At 37.6% G+C, this 21,913-nt stretch overlaps 1 protein-coding gene across 1 annotated transcript in view; it reads left to right on the top strand.

Annotated features, from left to right (window-relative positions):
* Positions 1 to 14,667, top strand: part of LMBRD1 (LMBR1 domain containing 1) — an 83,857-nt gene extending 69,190 nt beyond the window's left edge. The window contains exons 15-16 of the mRNA XM_069804591.1: positions 12,446 to 12,537; positions 12,703 to 14,667. Of these exons, the coding sequence (XP_069660692.1) occupies positions 12,446 to 12,537; positions 12,703 to 12,822 (212 nt within the window). The 3' untranslated portion in view covers positions 12,823 to 14,667. The remainder of the gene's footprint in view (positions 1 to 12,445; positions 12,538 to 12,702) is intronic.
* Positions 14,668 to 21,913: the final 7,246 nt, after the last annotated feature.

Below are 21,913 nucleotides of genomic sequence, written 5' to 3'. Positions count from 1 at the left end.
TTTCAGCTTCTCTGTATAAAGAGGAGTTGAATTATGTATGCATTTATATACTCATAAAAAGGCTTGACAGTGTTTTGTTAATTGATAGAAAATATAAATAAGTTGTCCCATAGTCTCATCTTATTATCAGTATTTTTTAACTCCTGAATTCTGACTATGCTTCTAGAAGATCTTAGCAGCTCCTCAGGTTTTATTCCTCCTTGTGTTATTGGGAAAGATAATACTTAATCTTAAACTATTTTTGTACAAGTGGAGATAACTGGGCTGTTAGTTCTTTGTTCCCAGTCTATCAGGCTACGGACTCTTTTGCAAGGTGGTTCCCTTGTGTTTAAACTCATCTTCAAATTTAGTATGTAGGTGTTAGTGTTGTTCCTGGTGTATCATACAATTTCCCAAGGTGGATGGATTTTTTCTCCTGTCTCCCCCATACTTCAAATAAATCATTCATCCACCTTTATTTTTGATGGCTATTTTTAGACTTAATGCGGCTTTAAGTGTTTTGATATTTTGACACATGTAACTTCAATTCATATTTAAGCTGCCATATTTTTGTGATTAAAAATAGAAACTCTTTTGTGGCAGGGTCTAGAAGAGCAAAATCTCTCATCTTTCAAAATGAGATCACTTTGAGCAGGTTGTACAGATCTTTGTTTCTTGTGAAAAGCTTCTTGGCCTGGCTAGTATTTGCTGGAGAAGAATACACTCACTGGCGTCGATGAGCTCATTAGTCTTGACTTTTCTGGGAAAAATTCAAATAGTCTGATTTCTTCAGACTTTGTTGCTTAATCATAGGAACTGGGTTGGACTTGAAATAAGCTTCTTAAACTCCAGTGATGCTTGATGATATGTTTTTGTATTTCTGAATACTTTGCACGATTTTTTTCCTAATTAGCTTTGATCAATGGAAACAATATAGCTAATGCATAAAACTAATCTTGTGACGTGCTGAACACAAGAGTTGGCCTGTGTAAGTGATGGCTTTGGTTTGCTGTCATTAACTAGTTGTTGCACTAGGTATCTTTTGAGTCATGCTCTGCTTTCTTAATAGGGAAGAGGTGGAGGAGGTATTGGTATGCTGTCCTAGCCTAGCCTAGTGTAAGTAGAAGATGGATGGATATTTTTAAATGTGAATGTTAATGTGATCAGAAGGGTGTAGTGGAGTTGTTAACTACAGATACAATCAGGCCATTGAAGTGTTTTTATAAATGAAAGGTTTGTTATAATGCTCAACTTAAAAAAAAAATTTGCATTAGTGAAAACACTTTATTCACTGTTTTCATTGAGTCAGTTTTAGAAAGTGGAAATGTAATACTTGCCTTGGAATACCTGTTATTTTTAACACTGGATAAGGAAAACTAATGAAAATAACTGTTGTAGATGCTACTCTTATGCTCTGTGATCAGACAGAATATATTGAGAAGTGAAGCTTATTTTGAAGGTAGGAACTAGATTTTTAAATCCAATTTCCCTTGTTTTCAAGGATACTAGACACAGAGCAAAACCAGGTGCAGCTAACTTCAAGTTAAGATAAAGGTTGGCCAAGCACTTGCAGCTTTTATTGACTTCTCTGGTACCAGGGTTTTATCTTATGTAAACCACTGAACTGGAACTAAATGCAAATATTGATTTGTCTTCTCAGCACTTACTTTATTTTGTTTTTTTAAACTGAATTAATTCTAACAGGCATTTTTCCTTAAACATAAAACAAACTATGACCTTTTAATGGCTGTGCTGATAGATAAGCTTATAGCAATCTGCTCTCTCTTATTGAATACTCAGATGTTGTAGATATGATCTCTACTTACTGTAACTAAGTACATTTTTTTCTTTCCTGAGATGGTAGAAGAGACCTGATCTGATCATTGTTGTGGCAACTAATACTCTCAAATGTCAATATTGTTAAAACTTCAGGCTTTAATGGGCAGTGTTTTCTATATATGTGTTTCAAACCAGTGTTTGGCTTCATGAAAAGGACAATTACGCTTTCTGGAGAAACATAAGGCACTTAAAATACAATCTTATAAAAACCATAGTCTTAAGTATCTACTGTTAAATACATAATTTGTGGGGTTTTAGCATTATATTGTCTGCTTTCATGCAGTAAAGCTTGTTTCTCTTTATGCCTGGTATGCAGGAGATGAATCTGTCTTATGCTGAATGCCAGAGGGCATAATAGCATAACTACATGAAAGAGAAGTCAAAAAGTAATAGAGCAGGCTACATCTTATAATTCAATGAAGTACCTTTTTCTTAGTTACTTTGCACAAAAAGTTCATGTTTTGCTTAACACAAACTTTTTAAAAGCTTTTAAAATAGTCTTTTGGAGCAGCAAATTTAATATATTTGTTATAGGCAAAACCAGCATTAGTTTTCAGTGTTCAATATAGTTGGGCAAAGACCTCATTGATCACTGTTTTCAAGGATTAATGCCAGCTGAACTGTTGGGTCCACAGTTAAGTTGAGCATAAGGTCAAGCAGAGAAGTTCAGTTCCATGATTAAGACTCTTGCAGCTGGACTAATGCATTGACAGCTTGGTATAGGTTTAGCTAAACAGGTTAATGAGATCTAATGTAAATGAGCAGTGGCTCAGCTGCAAGCCTGTATACAAGACTTTTCCCAACCATAATTATGAGATCTGATAAACACTATCTGCCTCTTTCTAGACCAGAAAACCATGCAAGTTGTTTTTTAAGCATCATTCACTTTAAATGCATAACATGCTATGAATTCCCCTTTGATTCTTTCATTTCCTTAATTGGGGAAATGAGCTTTACCCTAGGCCTACTAAATGCTGGGTACAGTCTCTCTGCTGGGTCTCTTGCACAGGCGTGCACTTACTGCAACTGCATGTGAAGTGGGAAAGAAAAAAATTTATCTCCATTTCTAAGGCTTTGAACTGAGCAGGACTTACTGTGTTAATTAGGTCTTTGCCTTCATATAGGACTCTTATCAGCTGGAAGTCAACAAGTGCAAGACCTCAGGTTTTGTTTTAGCCTGAATAAAGACTAGATGTAGACATTACTCAAGCTGGAAAGGACCCCCAAATATGAATGCCAAAACAGGACCGTATTCTTTGTTTCTTCTTCAGAGAAATCCAGGAGTCGTGCAAAGTGAAAGCACAAGCGAGTTGCTCTGAACCTTCAGTATTAGTAATTTTGTATTAAGTATCTTATGACCATAGATTACCACTTCCAAATGTTTTTTTAAATGAATTAATTTGCAAAGTTATAAAATGCTCCGCAAAAAGCCTGAATGAGGATTTCAGTGAGGACTTTATCAGTTTTCCTGTTGTTTTACTGAATGACCTTACTAGTACTTTACCCTGAATCTCTACTTATACATAACAGTATTGAAGTCCTTTATAATCATGAGAACTCAATATAAATAAGGACAATGGTTCATGTTTGACTGCAGAAAGCCCTGTTTGGCAGCTGTAAATAGTATGAGTAGCTAGGAGTGCTGTAAATATTTTTCTGCAGTACTTTGTTCATGGATGTGCAGTTGTAGAAACTTCAATTCCTATGCTTTTTTTCTGCACCCCACCACTGTGGACAGATATGAGCTGCTCTGAACTATCTCTCTTCTCCCTCCAAGAGATCATAACTGGAAAGAGAAGAGGCTGAATTTACTAAATACTCTGAAATGCTAAATGGAGTTTAGCAGTAAAGCAATTGCATATTCTCTTCTTGCATCAACATCCTAGTTCTACTGCCTGTTGAATTTAAGCCCAACAATAAAGTGAGATGCTCTGATACTATCAGTACTTTGGAATAAGAGTTGAAGCTTCTTACAAAGGATTGAGGGGTATGCACCCATTCTTGAAAGGAAGTAATGAACCCAGTGTAAGAACCTGTTTGAGTAAGAGACCTATCAATACTTAGTCTACAAAATGATCCTTTTAATAAAGGCAGTTCTCATATCAAAAGGTGTCGTATTTGGCCTCTCTGTAATTAGCAATGCCACAAAATCTTTTCATCGCTGAGAAACATTAATTTACAACATGTGTTGGAAATAATTTCTATTAAATGATGGGAGCTGCTTCTGCTGGTGTAATCAAATCATCTTTTTATCTTGGTGCAGACAGTTGATGAATTCACTATATAACATGCTCAAGAACAGCCATGCAGAAAATTTAGCAATCTGTAACTACAGCTGGTGAAGCTACATACAGATGTTTCCTGTCCATCTTCAAATATGGCTTGCCCAATAGAACTAGAAAGAATCAATTCATGAAGATGGCCTTTTTCACTGCCTAAGCCACGTCCTGCAGCTAGGTTGGATGAAAGGATTTGCCCAGTCCAATGTCAGTCTGAACTGTGAGAGAGAAACCTGACTGGATTACAGTCAAATGTGTCATAAATTATGTGTCTGAAGGAGGCAGAAAATGGGAAAGGATGGGAAGGAAGCCATTGTTTTCAGAGTATCATTAATGAGAAAGTCACTAATGCACATCCAACTTCTTATTTAAAAGAATTTGGCACTGGGTCTTTTGAGTTTGACTCTTTAATGATAGTCGTTCGCCAGAGAATAAGCAAGGCATTCCAGCACTGAAAGTTGTCCTACTTTGTCAAATGCTTCTTTGAGTGTTAGCTGGCTATAAATACTTCTGTCTACAGACAGAATATGAGGTACTCTGTGTAAAGGTATTAAGAGGTCAAGATCAATCTGTTAAAATAACTTCTTTCTCCCCATCTTCCAAATTCTTTTCCATGCAGCATGATCTCAGGATGGTGAAAACAATGAATCCTTCTCACACAGGTCAGACATCCTTAAGTGGTCAGCTAAAGACAGGATGAGGCAAGTAGAAAGGACATGACAAAAATGACACTGAAGGGCAAGTGGTATAATGTAGTTTCAAAAAGTCTGAACTAGCTTAAGTTCAAGCTTGTACTGAGCTGATACTGGAAAATGCGGTATGTTGCCAATGGAAAGTGTTTTGATTAGAATGAAAATGGTAGGTTATGCTGTCCATTGCTTGCTTTCTGGAATCTTGCATCCATGTTCATACCTAGGGTATTGCCTTTGAAGTTTATCAATAGCTATGTCTTTAAAATAAGAATTGTTTGCCTTCAGTTATTAAAAATAAGACGTTCAAGGGAGACTCAGAAAACACCTTGCAGAAGCTCAAATTTGAAGGCAGCTATTTGAAGGCAAGAAACAGCAATTATACAGCCTGTGTCCAAACACATCTAGCCAGTGTTCATACTTAAACTAAATGGTACATAATGTTTCAAAAGGTATCTAGTTTCAACAGCAACAGAGAACATTTTTTCCCTCTGCAGATTGATCCAATGGTTTATTGCTTCCCTGTAGAAAAAGGACTTTATCTCTGGAGTTAACATGGCTTCAGATTTTAGTTGCTGGTTAATGCTGTACCTCTTCACTATACACATGGCCTTGTAGCATTAGTATTTTCTTCACTGGAAGGTATTTAATTAAGGTTAAAATCAAGTCATCCTTTAAACTTAGGAAAAATGAGATTAACAGGTTTAGCTCTTTGAATCTCATTAAACGGTTTTCCTCTGGTTTGTTAATACATGCAAATCTTGGCACCCTCACAGGTTCTCAGTAACCAAACTAAAATAGAAACCTTTATAGCTGGGTGCAATTATCCATTGTAATGCTATAGCTGTGCTAGGATGAACTCCAAATCTAGAAAGGCTAAAAGAGGACTGACAGGCTCTTTGAATGTATAGAGGGAAGTGGTGAGAACTCTTGCCTGTATTTAGCTAAAGCTTGTTTGTGCTTGCTTGTCTGTAAGATCTAGTACGCTCTTTCTGCAACTAAATCTTGCATCTCCTGTTCATATATGCCACTTTGATTAAATTTGATTGTTGGAAAAAATGGTTGTGACCCAGATAGCTCAATAGGACTTTGTTCTCATTATTTAGCATTCAGAAACTTTGCTGATCAGTGACTTTTTTCTTGTTTCAGCACAATATTATGGAGGATTTACTGGAAGCCTCCTTACGCTATGAAGTCCTGCTAGCACTGATAGGACTTGCAGATTCTTGAGCCATTTAATGTAAACATTTCTAGTGTGTAATTATCATCAAGAAGCTGTATGACTGCTGCAGTAGTTAATGTACTGCAAAGTAACTGTAAATAGCTATTGGTTATCCAGACTTGTAACTTTTGTTACAAAATAAGATCTGACTATTTGTTGTAAAACCAGACTGATTCACATTGATTACATCATTTTCTGGCTGTCTAGGCTTATATCAGGTTGGGTTTGATTTGCAGATATGCAATATGAGGTATTGGATGCAACTTACCTGTAGCTTGAGTCACTGAAAAAAGCAGAGTCTGCTTTCTAAATTATAGCTTGTCCCAAATAGTTTTTCCAGGTTCCTCATTAGTCCCTGGTTTCCAAGTTCCTGGCTCTTCTTTAGCCTGCTAAATCTTTCCCTTTGGTAGGATTTGATTCCAAACCTACTGAGCAGCTCTTGTTGAATAAGGTAGGTTTCTTCGGACTAGACTGTATCCAGCTAGACTTTTAGTTTCTACAGGTCTTTTAAGTGCCATCTCACTACCACTTCAAGCTAAGCAAAAAAACCCAAAACAAAACAAAAAACCCAGCCCAAAACAATTGGGATGAAACAGCAGGCAGCTTTTTGTGCTTGCATGTTAGATCTATATTTAAAAAGATTGTAGATAGCTGCAAACTATTGTCTAACATCTGAATGATTTGATACTCCTGCTTCTGTAGTGCACTTCAAAGTGCTGTCAGCTTGAAATGTTGGAAGCTTAGCAATTCAAATCTCTTCAAATGGGGAGCTATTGTAGCTACATAGAACCATTTGGGAAGTGTTTTCAGATCCTTGCTGTTTGTGAATGAACCAATTCCAGTAGTATGTTTTCCAACGTGTTTTTCAGTCTGATAATGGATCAAAGGTGTAAATTTGTTGCAAAGTTACCCTTGAGGCAAGTGGTGGTAAAGCCCTGTAATACTTGCATTGTTATGAAAGCTGAAATAGCGACAACTTGGAGGTTTGAGCAATTTCTGGGAGAAGTTAGCTGAGGGAAGGAGATAACTGGTATGAGACGCCACAAACTAAAAATTGTAAAAGCTTTGTATAGCAGATTGATTTTTAGCTACCTAAACCAGAGAAGCAGCAGCAGAGGGGCTGGTTTGTGAAAGTACAAAGACAGGCTCAACAGTTGAATGAGACTAGTATTAATTTTGTGTGAGTGTGTTTATGTATATGTGTGTATATATATAACAGCAGAGAAGAATATGGAATAAGTGGGGATATGCTCAAATAGCATATGTGAAAAACCACTTTTGTAGAAACTGCTGAGTAACAGGCAGCTAAGAACATAGTCATATTTTGCCCTGTTCAGCCAACAAGAAAAGGAAGAAATATTACATTTGTGACTGGGGGCAGCTGTTACTGCCACTCCATGAATCTGTTTCCAGAGAAACTTGTGAAAGTGATGCATGAAATACTATCTTAAACATGAACTTCTGTGGAAATTGGAAGTCCTGGAGTGACCTTAACACTTAGAAATATGGATGAAGATGTTAAGTGATGAATGATAGGTACAAGAGCAAAGGGGAAACTTGCAATTACAGAACTTTTTGATATACCTTCTAATATCTGAGGACTCCTGAAGCTTATTTTCTCGCCCATCTGAACAGTTTGGTCTGACCAAAGCCAGAACCAGAAACAAGTCCATGTTCTGTCTCTTGAGGTTTAAATCTTTAGCAGAGTATTTTTTTTTTCTAAATTTTATTTGCTTTTCCACTATTTTGTGTGTTTGAATTTTTTTTACTAAACCAGAAAACAAGTACATGTCAGTACATGTGGTTCAGGATTGCTTACGGTACTGTAGCACTCCTTCCCCCCTTATGGTCAAAGGGGTTTCTGATCACTCAATGGGTATTTATGGTAGAAGAAGAAGTGTAGCTGTTTCTTGAGAGAAAAATTAATTGGACATGACACAGTGATGAATATGGAATATGGCTGTATGGGTCTTACGCCATTAGATGTCACTTGGTTTCTTACCTAGTTGAAGTGTCATGTGGTTTTTTGGGCCATTAACTTCCTTGTGCACGTTCTTTGTACAGGCAAAGTTACTTAACTTTTGTGATCAGTTTGATTACTATAAATTGACTATAACTCTTTACATGATTTCCTTAGTGAAATGTTGAATTCCCAGATAAAACTACGTAATAGGACTCTTATTCTGTGTACTCTGTAGCCACATATAGCCGATCCGTAGGTCTTACACACTTCTGTAGTCTTCCATAAGCGGTCTGAGTTACAACACACTTTTCTTACCTGAGATGAGATATCCAATTAAGAAATTCCTTTTATTAAAATGCAGATGCAGGCCCAGAAGTAATGCCCATAAGGAAGAAATGTAGGTTTCCCCTTAATTACACCTTTTGCAGGTGACATAGCAAACCTTTTGGAACTTGATGTATAATTTAAGTTTAGAAATGCATCAAACCCTTTCTTGAAGCTGAAGTTGCAAGTTGGAGTGCAAGCAGCAGCTGCTTTTTGCAGCATAGCTTTTGGATGGTTGGCAGCAGGGCCATATGAAATGCTAAGTGTTCTTGGATACCTGAAGCTGTGCCTTCAATGCTTTTAGGATTTTGAATATGCAGTGCTTACACATAAAGCACAATAAAGCTGTAGGTTTTCCTTTGGGAAGTAGTTTTGAGTGTATTTTAAGCAAAACTAGGTTCTGCTTGAAACTGGGCATGTGAACCTCATCTGTCCGTGGATGACATTCTTATTCTCTGTTTGGGTTTTCCATCTAAAATACCATGTTTAGTGTTAGATCTAATCTGTGTTGTCTCTATCTACCTTCATGTAATGTGAATTGTAATGATTTTGAGCACACACAGGACTTCCAGAGGTAGTCTGGTCCATCTTCCCAGCAGGGTTAAGGACAGCAGGTTGCTTGGGTCCGTCCAGTCGTGAATGTCTCCACGGATGAACATTCTGAAACATATTTGGGTAGCCTGCTTCTGTGTTTATGCTGATGGTGAAGCTTCTCCTAGTTTCTAATAAGAGTATTTCTTGCTAAAACTCTGTCATCTGTTGTCCTTTTGTTGTGCAGGTCTAGGAAGAATTTCGCCCTGTGTTTTGTAGGCCCCTGCTAGATAGCAGAGGTAGCAGTAAGACACACCTGCAAACACCTTTACTTCAAGCTGAACAAACACATCTTCATTGTATGCTATGTGCTTTAGCTGTTGCAGTGGTCCTCCACTGGACTTGCTCCAGTATGTCAATGCCTCTTTCTTACTGGGGAGCCCAAAATGGCATTGCTGCAGGTGTGGTTCCAGGCAGAACAGAAGGAAATGATCACTTCACTGGACCTGTTGGCTGTATTCCTGTTAATGAAGCCTGATATTCAGTTATGTTTTTGAGTTGCAGATGAATACTGTTCATGTTCTGTTTGTCTACCGGGACATAAGGTCACTTTTGGGAAAGTTGCATTGTATCTTGTCAACCCTCAGCCTGCACTGTTGCATGGTGTCACTTTGTTCCAGGTGCAGGACTTCTTTCTCTGTTAAACTTTGAGGACTATTTCAAGGGGCTGGAAAAATAGGGTCCCTCTGAATCTTACCATGTAGTGTGTTGAGCCTCTGATCCCCACTTCTCCCCAGTTTGATCTACAGTTTTACAGAGGGTATAATCTGTTTCATTGTCCAGTTGATTAACAAAGAGGTAAAACAAGTGTTCACCTCAGTATTGACTCCCAGAGAACTCCAGTCTCTTTAAATTGTGTTGTTCACAACAATTTGTAACTCTTCCCTAAACTATTTCCTTCTAAATGCTTTTGTGAAAGCTCACTGTATTTTGAGATGCAGAAAAGACAGACTTCATTATCTGTAAATAAGTTCTCATAATTTGAGTTTTCAGTGCATGAAATGACTATTTAAGCTTTAAGATTGGTTTATCAACAGATTTGTTTATCCTTGTAATTCATCTTAAACTAGCTAATTCACTTCTCAAAGAGGCCTTTGTTTGAGGATATTAATACATTGAGCCTAAGGGTTTTCCAGTTCACCAGTATGAAAGACTTTATCAGTGGACTTGAAATAAAATATTGACTCTACAGGTAGCTGTGGATATTAGCACTTGTCATTCTTTGTTTAAAACATTGTTTTGTCTTGAATCCTGGCTGTTTGGCTCTGTTGCTTGGTCAGCTCTATGTAATATGCTGTATTCTTAAAGAGGTGGCAATTATCTATTGGAGGCTTGGTAGCTTGCCACATATACTTTTGTTCCAAATGATCAAGATCTGTCAGTAATATTCACAATGATCTTTCTGGATAACAAGTAGTTACCTTAATTCAGGTTATTCATTATAACTTATTCTAAATTATGTCATGGAGGAATGGGTTGATTAAAAATGTCATGTTATGTCAGCCTATTTAATAATATCTTCGTTCAGAAGGAGTAACTAAAATTTTGTGAGCTGAACTTGTGACATTCCACAGAAATGTTTTCTCAAGGTCAAACTGTTCTAAAATATTTACCATCATCTATTTAATCCAATTACTGTAGAGAGCCATCTGAAAGTCTTTTAGCTGTTTTTTAATTCATGTAACCAGCTGGAGAGCTGCAGATGGTGTTGACAATACTATCTGCAATTATGAAGCATCTTCACTGCCGGCATTTCTTGCTTTGTCGGAAACTTCACCTTTTCTATGGACGTGTCATGCTAGCAAAAGATGGAACGTTGAATGGTGTGCTACTTTACAATTTTTTTCCCTCTTTTTGTAGGATAAGTGCTATTGACTGGTTTTAACGGGGGGGGTCAGTTTTCTCTGCATAACTGAGATCTAGTCTGGAAAACCAGAAAGGATTAGTTCAGCCAAATTCCTTCCTTGTGCTTTCACTCTGTGTTAGTAGAAAAGCATGCTTTCTCTAATTAAGCTGTTTTGCACTTTAATTATCTGCAGAATGTGCCTATTTGTGTTTTGGATCCCTTGTGTCTAGTAATTGTGAAATCCCAGTTCAACTTCTTTTTTTGTCTGCTGATACTGTGTAATAGATTCCAGAAATCAGTCTGCTGCTTAAAGTAGCATTTCACTTAATATTTTAAATTATTTGGTTAGTTTTATGAAGTCATTGGAGAACTGTTGAAGGAAAGGAGTTGTTTCTCTGTTTAGATACAATCATTCTAGACACTGGAGGGATTTAGTTTGGGGGGGATCATCTTGGCAAGGTCAAGCGGCAGACCTTTCTGATAAAGACCTGTCCTCAACTCCTAACTCTTCTCTCCCCAGGAAATACTGGGCTATAGTATGTGGTATTGTTAAAGCAGCTTGGTATCTGATGTGGAAGTTATTTTAAATAAAATATTTACCTTCAGAAACTGAAGATTGTCAGGTTGCTAGCTTGTTAGGTCGGTGCTAAGAGTTCAACTATATAAGCAGCAGCACATCACTCCCAATTTCAGGAGGTGGGAAGTCTGTACTTTAACTGCACCTAGGGGGTATTCCCAAACTGGGGGTCAGAACTGAGGGAAGAACAGGCAAATTCGGGGTTGCTTACTTTCTCTAGTGTTCAAATTGTTTAGATGCCAGTTTTTGCTCTGAAATGGGCTTTAGGTGGGGTTTGAAGCATAGTAAATGAGAAAACCCAGGAGATCATGTTATACCTTAGCACGAACTCCGTGCACCTCTCCTTGCACCGGGGAGGTTTGTCGGCTGGCTCGCGTGTCCTGCCGGCCGCCCTCTGACGTGACCTCCTGAGTGGTCCGGGTGCAGCGTCCCATACAAGCCTTTATGCTATCTGTCTGCAGTCTGAAAAAAGCCTTGACAATTTGATTCTTAACTCTGTTAAAACCTGCCACTTTGTAATGAAGAAGAATACTTAGGTAGTATTTCTGGATGTGGCTGTATTTATGGTGTTAGAGAAGGAGTAAGATTGAACCAGTACTGTCGGGTCTTGGGTACAAATAAGCCCTCTGCTATCTGGGTCATAAAAGCCCCAGTATGTGGTGGGTTGTTTTGGGTTTTTTTGCCTATGTAACTCAACTTTGTAATTGACTTTGATTTGTACAAAACTTACCCGATCCTGGTAGAGAGACTCTTTTCCAAAGTACTGAAATGTTTTTTTTAATACAGAATCTGCCTTGTATCTCCTCATTATGGCTACAGTTTATCTTAGATGGGGAGTAACTAGGATCTGTTGGAACAGGCAATAGTTGACATGTCTGTAGGAGAAATTGTACCCAATGGTAATGGGGTTACTTGTATAACTCTTAGCTTAGTGTTACCTGTTTTCATAGTCGCTCTCCCGTAATAACAAATATCCCCCTCTTGTATGCTTTCTTGGTAGTGGAGAGTAAATTTGATTTAATGGAGTGTAATTGTTGCTCAGAGCTGAATACTCTCAAACTGAATTATCCTATAAATTGGAATTAGCTGACTTTTATTTGTTCTGTGTTAATCAGTACTATTTGCTTTCCTTTTAGATCAGTGTATCGTTACTCGGACGTACCTCTTTCTTCATAAATTTTGGTTCTTCAGTGCTGCCTATTACTTTGGGAACTGGGCATTCATTGTAGTAAGTATTTTGATTATAGAGATCACTGAATCAAGTTGAATAATTTACAGTAGTTGTCATTGAATCATTTGCATCACCACACTGCCATGTTGTTTTACGTATATTGCCCTTGTATGCCTCTTAATTGAATAACAGCAACTTTTACTACTTATTTTAAATTTGCAGGTCTTTTTAATTGGATTAATTGTTTCATGCTGTAAAGGCAAGAAATCAGTAATTGAAGGTGAAGTGGATGAAGATGATTCAGACATGAGTGATGATGAACTGTCTGTTTATTACCGTTGATAGCCTTTTGCCTTCAAGATGGAAGAACGTAATTTAAAGTTATGTTGGAAGTCATACCCATGTGGATTTGGTATCCAAAAAAGCATCCTTGCACCTGTAAACATAGAGAAAATAAGTGTACTCACTTAAAGGGGTAAAAAACTGAATATCACTTTTTGAGTATCACTGTTGTATCAGAACAAATATTGAAGCTGGGCTTGAATAATATCTAGAAAATACTGTTTTATGATTAAATGTATATGTAACTTTCTGATGTAAAATTTGATGAGCTGTTGTAACTATTTCATAATTCATGATGCTTTTCTGTTAACTAAAGTTTTCTTAAATACTTTCATGCCTAACTTGGAGGACTTTTTTTATTCAAGCTCATAAATAAAACTAGCTAGAATCCTGCAACTGGTGCAAACATTGCTAGAAAGATTTGGATGAGGTTTACACTTTCAGAAGGATGTGACTTAACTTTTGCATTAGCTTTCCTGGCATTTCTGGGGTTCCCATGTAAAGCTTTAGCTAACAAGAGACTGTCCTTAAAGTATGCCAAAAACATCCACTTAAGTGGTGAGTTCCTAGTCTGTGAAGAGTAATTAATTTTCATACTGTTGTCCCTACTGAGTTGTGATCCCATGGGAATCCCTCAGGTAACTGAGGTGGCTTTTGCTCTGTCAAAGGAAATCATTAGTGTAAACGACAACATTCAGCACTGTTGCAGTGTTTTGGTACAGTTCAGTTCTGAAACTGCCAGGTGCCTGACTTAGTACTCACCAATGGAATAATTAAGATGTGATTGATTTTTAACTTATTTTTCTCTTTAATGCAAATTGTCTAGTTTGAAGTTTTCTTTCAATATTTAATGTAAATGCTGTCAAATTGTTTACAAGCCAATATGTTTATATAAACACAGTTCATAAATATTTTTGTCATTCATGTTGTCTTTGTAAAGTAATGTTATTTTAGCTATATAGTTACTGAGCTATATTTCTAAGGCTGAAAAATATCTTCATATATGTTTTGACAGACTCAAAGAAAATGTTTACAAGTACAGGCTTTTAAACTTCTAATGCTACTTGAGGGGAAATTATAGTCCATGCAAGCACATGGAAATGTAACTTACATAAGGTAATCTTTTTATAAAACTAATTTTTAAATATTGAAATGCAGGGGAATTATTAGTATGTCCTGCTTACATGTTTGCAAACTCTTACAACTGGCAGGTTTCTGTTCAGTTGTTTCAAAAACAGTCTGCCTCTTCCTGCAGTATTTCAGAACAGCATGCTCTCAGGAACTTCTGAATTTTAATTCAGTTTCAGTATTTCAAGAAATCTTAGGTGAGTTGCTTAGTTAATGCATGAACACAGGGAACTGATGTTTGGCCTCTTACAGGAACAAACAAAACTGAAGTCTTTTAACAAGCCTTCTGTGCTAACTGTTCCAATAATGTATAGGTTTATGTGGCAACCTGGAAGAACGTCTGATGTAGCTTGATCATAATCTGCAAATATGTAGTCAAGTCTGCTCAACTAATAGCAATCAATCTGTTTGCTACCAATGAGACATTTGAAAGGACAGAAATGTATTCAAATGCTGGTAGTAGGTACTGCAACTTGCCTAGGCAGTCTGAGCTCCCTTTGACTAGAATTAGCTGAACACTATTTAAACGTGACCATTGGGGAAACTTGCAAGGAATTATTTATAAGAATTTCAAGTAACTCAAATGTAACGTGCAACCTGATGTTGACTGTCTGGAAGCTGCATCCAGAGGATATCAAGAAGCTAGAGTATACTTCTTTGTAGATGCCCTGGTGGAAAACTTACGTGAGCTAATTAAAATAAAGTTAACTGCTCAGATGTTCCCCTTTTTGTGGGTTTTGTTCGTATTTCATCTTCAGCTTTAACCAATGATAATTACCACTTCCTGCTTTGGCTGTATCGTGTACAGATTTGTTTGTTAATCTTTCTGAGTGTAAGATTGAGCTGCGATACCCAATTTTGCAGAGTTGTATCCATTCTACCTTAACTTTGCAGTGGAGAGATCTCTGCTTGTCTGGGGAAGATTGGCAGGAAGGTGTTGGTTTCATGCCACATAGCTGCTTGCATGTTGCGTGCAGGTTTAGGAGTCACTGACCAAGATGCCTGGCCAGTCCCTGAGTATATGTTGCTATAAGTCTCCTCCCTTTCCAGGCTTTTCTTCATTTCCAGGTTCTTCCCAATCCAGTCCTGTTTCTTGTCTAAATAGTCTATATGCAGAAATGCAATGGTCTGCCTTTGAACTGGTCACTTTGTCTCTTGACTCTTTTAATTGGAGGATTCAGTAAGTACCACTTTTTTAATGCAGGCATTAACCAGATTTACAACAAGCCTATTGCTAGTTGCAGCTAGCAAGGAGCAGGCTTCTGCATGAGAGTTCAAAAGTTGTTTCAGACATTTGCTGTCACCCTCTGTCATACAAGCAGTAAATAACTGTCAGCGTTTATAATAGGAATTATTCTTCACCTGCCACATCCTCACTAAAGTTTCTCAGGAGTTCAATGAACCATTTGACTGACAAGATTTTAAAAGATTTTTTTTTTATGCACTAAGGTAACTGTAATGAATATACACTCAAGAATTCAGCTCTGATCAATACTTCATGTGATGGAAACTTGACATTAACTGTACTGTGCCTTTAAAATGAACTAGAGGTGGGTTTGAGGTTTACTGTGTGTTGAACTCACCAACTGGGTTTGTACATCCAGTATCCTTCAGTGAAGAAAACTAGCAGTGAATTTCAGATCACCCTGGCTTAAAATACTTGGCTTTGATCAATACTTGCAGGAACTCTAAGAAACAGAACTTCTACTACATTATTTTCTAGTTGTTTCTTGTGCTGTCTTCAATAAAATACTTGCAAGTAAAACAATGAATTACTTTTCTTCCACAAAGTTATCCCTGCTGTGTCAGCAGTTGTATGATTGAAATAGTTCACTCATTTAGCTGTTAGCTATGAAATGATAGTCCAGAGTTTCTGCAGGTTTTAGAGCAAGTCTGAACTTTCCAGTCATGTTATAATACAGTATTTGACCTTATAAGCAAACTTCTAACATCTTCAACTGAGTCTTCAGAGATCTCAATTTTCTGGATTAAGGTCACTTAAAGCATTAGAATTGTTTCACTGCTTTGATTATATGAATGATATTCCAAGTCCATCTCGGTAGTGTGAGCTTTCAAAAGTTCTGAATGGGTGTAGTGCTATTGTCAGGCCTGGCTTAAGTTAGATTTTTTTGTTGTTGTACTTGTCTAATCAGTTTCTACCATGTTGGAGGCTCATGAACATTTAGAAACTAGGAAGCCTTAAATCTTGCTGACGCATCAAGCGTAAACCATGGTCACCAGGAATATGTTTAATAGAATTCAGCAGCAACATGTGCCAAATGGGTCCTCATCTTGCTGCTTGTTCTGTTGTGATTGGTAGTTTATGTGGAGTTAAACATCATAAATACAATAAAGCCTGTAATAGTCTGTTTTGTTTCTTAGCTGAGAGCTGACAGTATGCTGCAGATTTCCTGCTGATTGTCAGAAACGAGTGAAAAGCCTTTCCTGGTAGAGAGTGCAAAGAACCATCTGCTACCTTCCTGTATTTTCTGCTTTGACTTCAGGAAAAGATTTCAGGGTAGACTTGAGATTTTGTACTGAACCTGCTTTTAGGTGGAATGTACCTGTACCAGAGTCATGCCGCATAGAATGGTAATTTTGTGCTCAGATAATGTGACAATTTAAGCTAAAAGGTAATGAATCTTTTTAATGCTCATGTTTTGCTTCTGAATAATCAGTACAGACATAACTCTTCAGATTCTGAGATGTCTTCTACTTAGAAATTGTATTTCTTGGGCTCGCAGCTGTTTTGTTGTTTGACTTTCTCAACACAAGTTCCTGAATTGGACAGTAGCCTACAACAGCATCTTGAAAAACATTACCCCATTGTAGAAACTGTTATGTGGTTTATCCTAAAACACTGGTAACTACTGGTGTACATAGCAGAGTTAGAGCTGAGGTGTTTAAGAAAACTGATCTGGTTATGGATAGGGAAATAAAGCACTCCTTGTGAGATAAAGCAAAGGAAAAAGATTAATTCGTTTCTAAAATAGTCTAAAATAATTTGAATTACTCAAGCTGTAACATTTTTCTGGCTCTTAGGTTGAAGATTATAGTTCATATTGATCATACATCTTCTTACATTAGTGTAGATCTGTTCTCTTGCAACCTTCTGCAAAGTCAGCTTTCTTGCAGATAAAGCAAACAAATGAAATTGAGAATCACTTTTTTTCCTGTAAATGCATATTTTGACTATACTTCTCAAAAGAAATAAAAGCCTTGTTTTGATTGTGGTAAGATATCATTTTCTGCTAATAGTCTAAATTCTAAACCAAATTCTGCTTCTAAATTAAGATATTTGCCAATTCTGGATAATTAAATGAATCAGAAATTCTAGTGTTCTTGACCAGCTTTGGTGAGATGTGGTTGTTACAGAAATTATCTGGAAGCTGGACTAATTTTAACATCCTCCTATTCAGAGAGATTGCATGAGTGATAGCACTTCAGTCAAATACATAGCTATAAAGAGAATTATTTCGTTGAAATAAACAGACAATGTAAGCACATTTAACAAAACCATATTTACAGCTTTCTTCCAGATTCACCTCTAGGAAAAAAGTGCTATATTTAGGGGGTCAGACAGAAGAATTCTGGTTGCTGGAGGGCTGATCTTGGAGGTAAGCCACACAGATCTGCTAAGTTTCCTGATCCTTCTGTGTTCACCACCTGGAAGGACATGTGGGGGCCTCCCTTATAACAGCTGTTTAATGTTGAGTCTAAATTTTGCTTGATATATACATACCTACTTTTTTCCCCCAGAGAAAATATGCAGGTTGCCTGTAAAACATATAACTTAAATTTTTTGAGCAATTTTGAAGAATGATGTAAAAATCCTTATTGTGAGAATCCAAATATCTTGCATAAAGGTAGAGACTGAGAGAATTCAAAGCAAATGTGAAGCTGAACATGTGTGCAGTTGCTGCTGAAATTCCAGTCTGGATATGGAGCTTTTCAGCAGAATGTATCGAACTTCCTGTGGTTAAGTAAAATATAGATTGATTTAATAACACTTCTGCTTCTGCTAAGCTGCTTAAACATAAATAATAGTGTTACTGTGAGCTATACGGAGGTTGAAAATTCTCCCACGTATACTAAGTGTATCGCTTCAGCTGAGAGTACTTCAGAGTCAGGACAGCAAAAAAGACTTCTAATAATGTCAATGTCTATGATATTTCCTCTCCTCCCCCCTCAAAACCGAAAAAACAACCCTCATAACTTGCAGTCTATGGACTTATTACTGTATTATGCACTTGAAGGAGTGCCCTGGGACTGAAATGTTGGTTTCTGACACTTAATGTGTAATTTAAAGGTACCACTTACACTTTAAAGCTAGAATCATAGAATCGTTTAGGTTGGAAAAGACCTTTAAGATCATCAAGTCCAACTGTTAACCTAGCACTGCCAAGTCCACCACTAAACCATGTCCCTGACCACCACATCTCCATGTCTTGTACTTCTGTCTTGTACTTGTTCTTCTCTAAGCTTTAAGTTAAAATGGTGCAAATCTGCATCCTTACTGCCTGCTGACTTTATATCTTTTCCAAATAGAAATGATCCAGATGATGATGGCAGGTGTATCTGATTTGCATGGAATGTTCTTTTTAGAATGCACCAGTGAAGAAAACTTCAATTTGTTTGGAAGAAAAGTGTTTTCTTCTGTTTTGAGGTGCATAGTCCTGAACTTAGAACAGTTTCTTATTTGAACATGAAAGTTAAGTTTTTAACAATGGACATGATCTTTCTAGTGCATGGAGAAAAAAATACCACAATTACAGAACACAAGCTCCAGAGGAATTCTCATTTTCCCAATTATGACGCAGATTTTTTTCCCAGAAATTGATCTCAAAGAAATAATCATGGTTTTATTAGTATCCTTGATTAGAAAAAGACACCTTTTAAGTTGTGCAGACACTGATAACAGGATTATTTTAGGGTAGGATTTTAAAAAATAAGGAGTGCAGCTCCTATTTGAAAACCTCTGGGAGTTCAGATCCTAGGTGACTTGGAACATGCTGCTTTTTTCTTGAAGTACTTAGGGAAAATATAAAACAAACTGTTTTCTTTTCCAGTTCATGAAGTAATTTAAAAAAAAAAAAGGAATAAGTATATCCTTTTAATGAATGGAGTTGAACATGCCAGCAGTTTTTATGTATTTGAAAATACATTCCTGAAAAATTAATACTGGACTACTGCAATCATTGTAGAACAGTTTTCAGGCTTAACTAGTCATGTCCCCAGTTCTGTTAGGGAGCAGAAGGGTACTGCCAGAAGCTGGATTGCATCTTTCCTGAACTGGCTTTGAGCATAGTGTTAGGAGTCTTAATGATAGAACATGTTCTTGTAGATACTATTTTTAATACATGACTCCTAGCCGTGTGCTATTTCAAGCTTGTCCAACCGCTATCTGACAATATGCTGACATCTCTAGGGAAAGGGTGTGTTTGAAGAAGCAATTTTTCATAGACAAGACAAAGAGAGAAGGCTTTTCCGTGTGCTAGATCCACAGAAGAACTTACAGCTTGCACTGTAGAGCTTGACACTACCTAAGTTTTAGACAATCTGGTATCTGAAAGGTGCTGCTTCACCCTAGGCTAATTCTCATTGTGGGGAGAATTAATGCTGGAGGATGGTATACACAAAACTAGAGTGCTAAAAAGGAGCTTGCCAGTTACGGGTGTGTGGGACATTAACCTGGTGTGTAGGTTCTGAAGTTTTGATCTATATAGGCTTTCATTGCTGACAGGGAATCCAATTTCTTAATTACGTCAGTGGACAGCTGATCTTGTTGAAGATGTCCCTGCTCACTGCAGGCAAAGTTGGACTAGATGACCTTTAAAGGTCCCTTCCAACCCAAACCATTCTATGATTCTCTTCATAGAATCATTCTCTTGATGAGTTAGGTCACAAGAGCTGTATCGCCTATTTGGGAATGTGGCAAAGAGATAACATTTGGTGGAAGCTGGGTTGGGGCTGAACCTAGATTTTTAGACCTGGCATTTGAATTCTTTTGCATTTGTAGCAAAGGTTGATTAAAATATTTCGGTAGAACTTAGTCTCCACAAGTCCTATCTAAATCCCGAGTTTGATTTTAAACAGACTAATTCCAGGTATTTTTTAAAACTACTAATGCATGAGTTGGGCTACCAGGCTTCTTCGATGTCTGTAAGGTCCTTGTATGTTCAGAGATGTCCTTCTCTGTACATATGCCGAACATCTGACTTGTACTGTTCAATATGCAGCTGGGACTACCCACTCCGTGCAGACAACCAGCTGGCTGCCCAGTACTGGTAGATCATGACATTGTCCTCAATTTGAAAGGAACAAACTTTTGTTTTCGCACCTGGAAAAGAATCCTCATCACTGCACTCTGAGGGAGAACTCTATATCCCTGCTGTTGAACTTGATGTATTGCAGACTTCTAAACATCTGTTGACATCAAAGAGAGAAAAGCAGAACCACCAGCTTCTATTGCCAATTGCTCTGCGGTGTGTCCACAAGCCAAGAGCGGTGGTGGTGGTCTGACTAGAGGGTGTTGCGCCTGGCTGGCAGCAAATTATAATTTTTGTGGTCTTGGAAGTATTCCAAGAATAGCTAGATTGGTCCCACAGGCTTGAAAAAAAGCTGCATCATAACGCAATCAAGCAAAAGAGCACTCATTCATCCCTCATCCTGCCATGTTGCCTTGCTGAACAAAGGGTTTCTGTGCTGTGGAACCAGTGCTACCCATGTGATGTGTGTGGAACCAGCCTTGATGTGCAAGACTTGCTGAGCAGGCAAATGGTGCCAGCTCTAAGTGGTAACAGTAGAAGTCCGCATCCCACCAACAGGAATGCTGCCTTCTTTCAGAGATGGAGCGTGTCTACTTTTTGCTTTGGAAAAAGCGTAAGAGCAGCATCCTGACAAGCTGGCATCCTCCTACAGCGAGCAAGGAGCTGTTTTAATGCCTTTCAACTGTTTCCACAGATTTCCGGTGCAACTGCAGAAGTCAGGTGAGGATGGTTCTGTCTCATCCTTTTAGCTATGTGTGAACAGTCCCTGTTTTGACAGGCTTGCTGGATGTGTCTTCACAGTTCCCAGTAAGGCTCCCAGGTCCCCTGCCAAAGCCACAGCGATAAGTACGTCATTCAGACTTGGCAAATCTACGATTGGGCTGGATGAGTAATGTGGAGAAGGGCTGCTCTTCGCGTACGTGAATCTCTGTCTTAAGGAATGTACTCTAAATAGAGATGTTTCCATATTAGTGTCCTGTTTTAGGCTAGTGCCTGAACAAATCTTTGTACCAGTAACTGAGTTGTCTGATACGATGGGGATGTTTTGAACTGAAAAGCTTATCTCAGTAAAAAAAAACAAAACAAAACAAAAAAACCCCAGCATATCACTCCTAATAGTGTTAATTTCAATCTTACTCCATCTGTTTCTGAAGGGTCTTATGCAGATTTACCTATTCATTTTAAATTAAACATAGGACTTAATTCACTGTTCTCCAATGACAATTTTTTAGGCTTCGTGATTTTTGCCTTTGTCTTTCAACTTATTTTTTAAATGCTTTTCCAAGATTGTCATCCAGTCCTCTGGGCAGATGATCTTCAAGTGCTTTGAGGAATCCACTGATTTTGTACAATAACATTGCAAAATTTATCTTCAAGTAGTGTTGGAGTTGCATTTAAGTAATCTGGTTGCTTAGTTGAGTTCTCCTAAGTCATGATCCTCTCATGGATAAAAGAAACTACATGCTCTTGCTGTACCTAGTGCTCAGTTGTTGCTCTCTAACACAGGTGTATTGTTTGGACTGTTCCCAAAAAACTGTTCTCAGTGATTCTTTTGCAAACCCTCAGCTCTTTAACTGCCAAGATTATGCTGCTAGTTGGCAGATGTACTTTTTTTTATTTCCCTTACATTTTAGCACAGCTCATACAGCATCATTATTTTTTGAAATATGCCAGTACTCCCAAATCTGTAATGC

The sequence above is a fragment of the Haliaeetus albicilla genome, chromosome 17 (genome assembly GCF_947461875.1).
Source record: "Haliaeetus albicilla chromosome 17, bHalAlb1.1, whole genome shotgun sequence".
In the NCBI taxonomy this organism is placed as follows: Eukaryota; Metazoa; Chordata; class Aves; order Accipitriformes; family Accipitridae; genus Haliaeetus; species Haliaeetus albicilla.
This window is presented reverse-complemented; position numbering and strand designations above follow the sequence as displayed.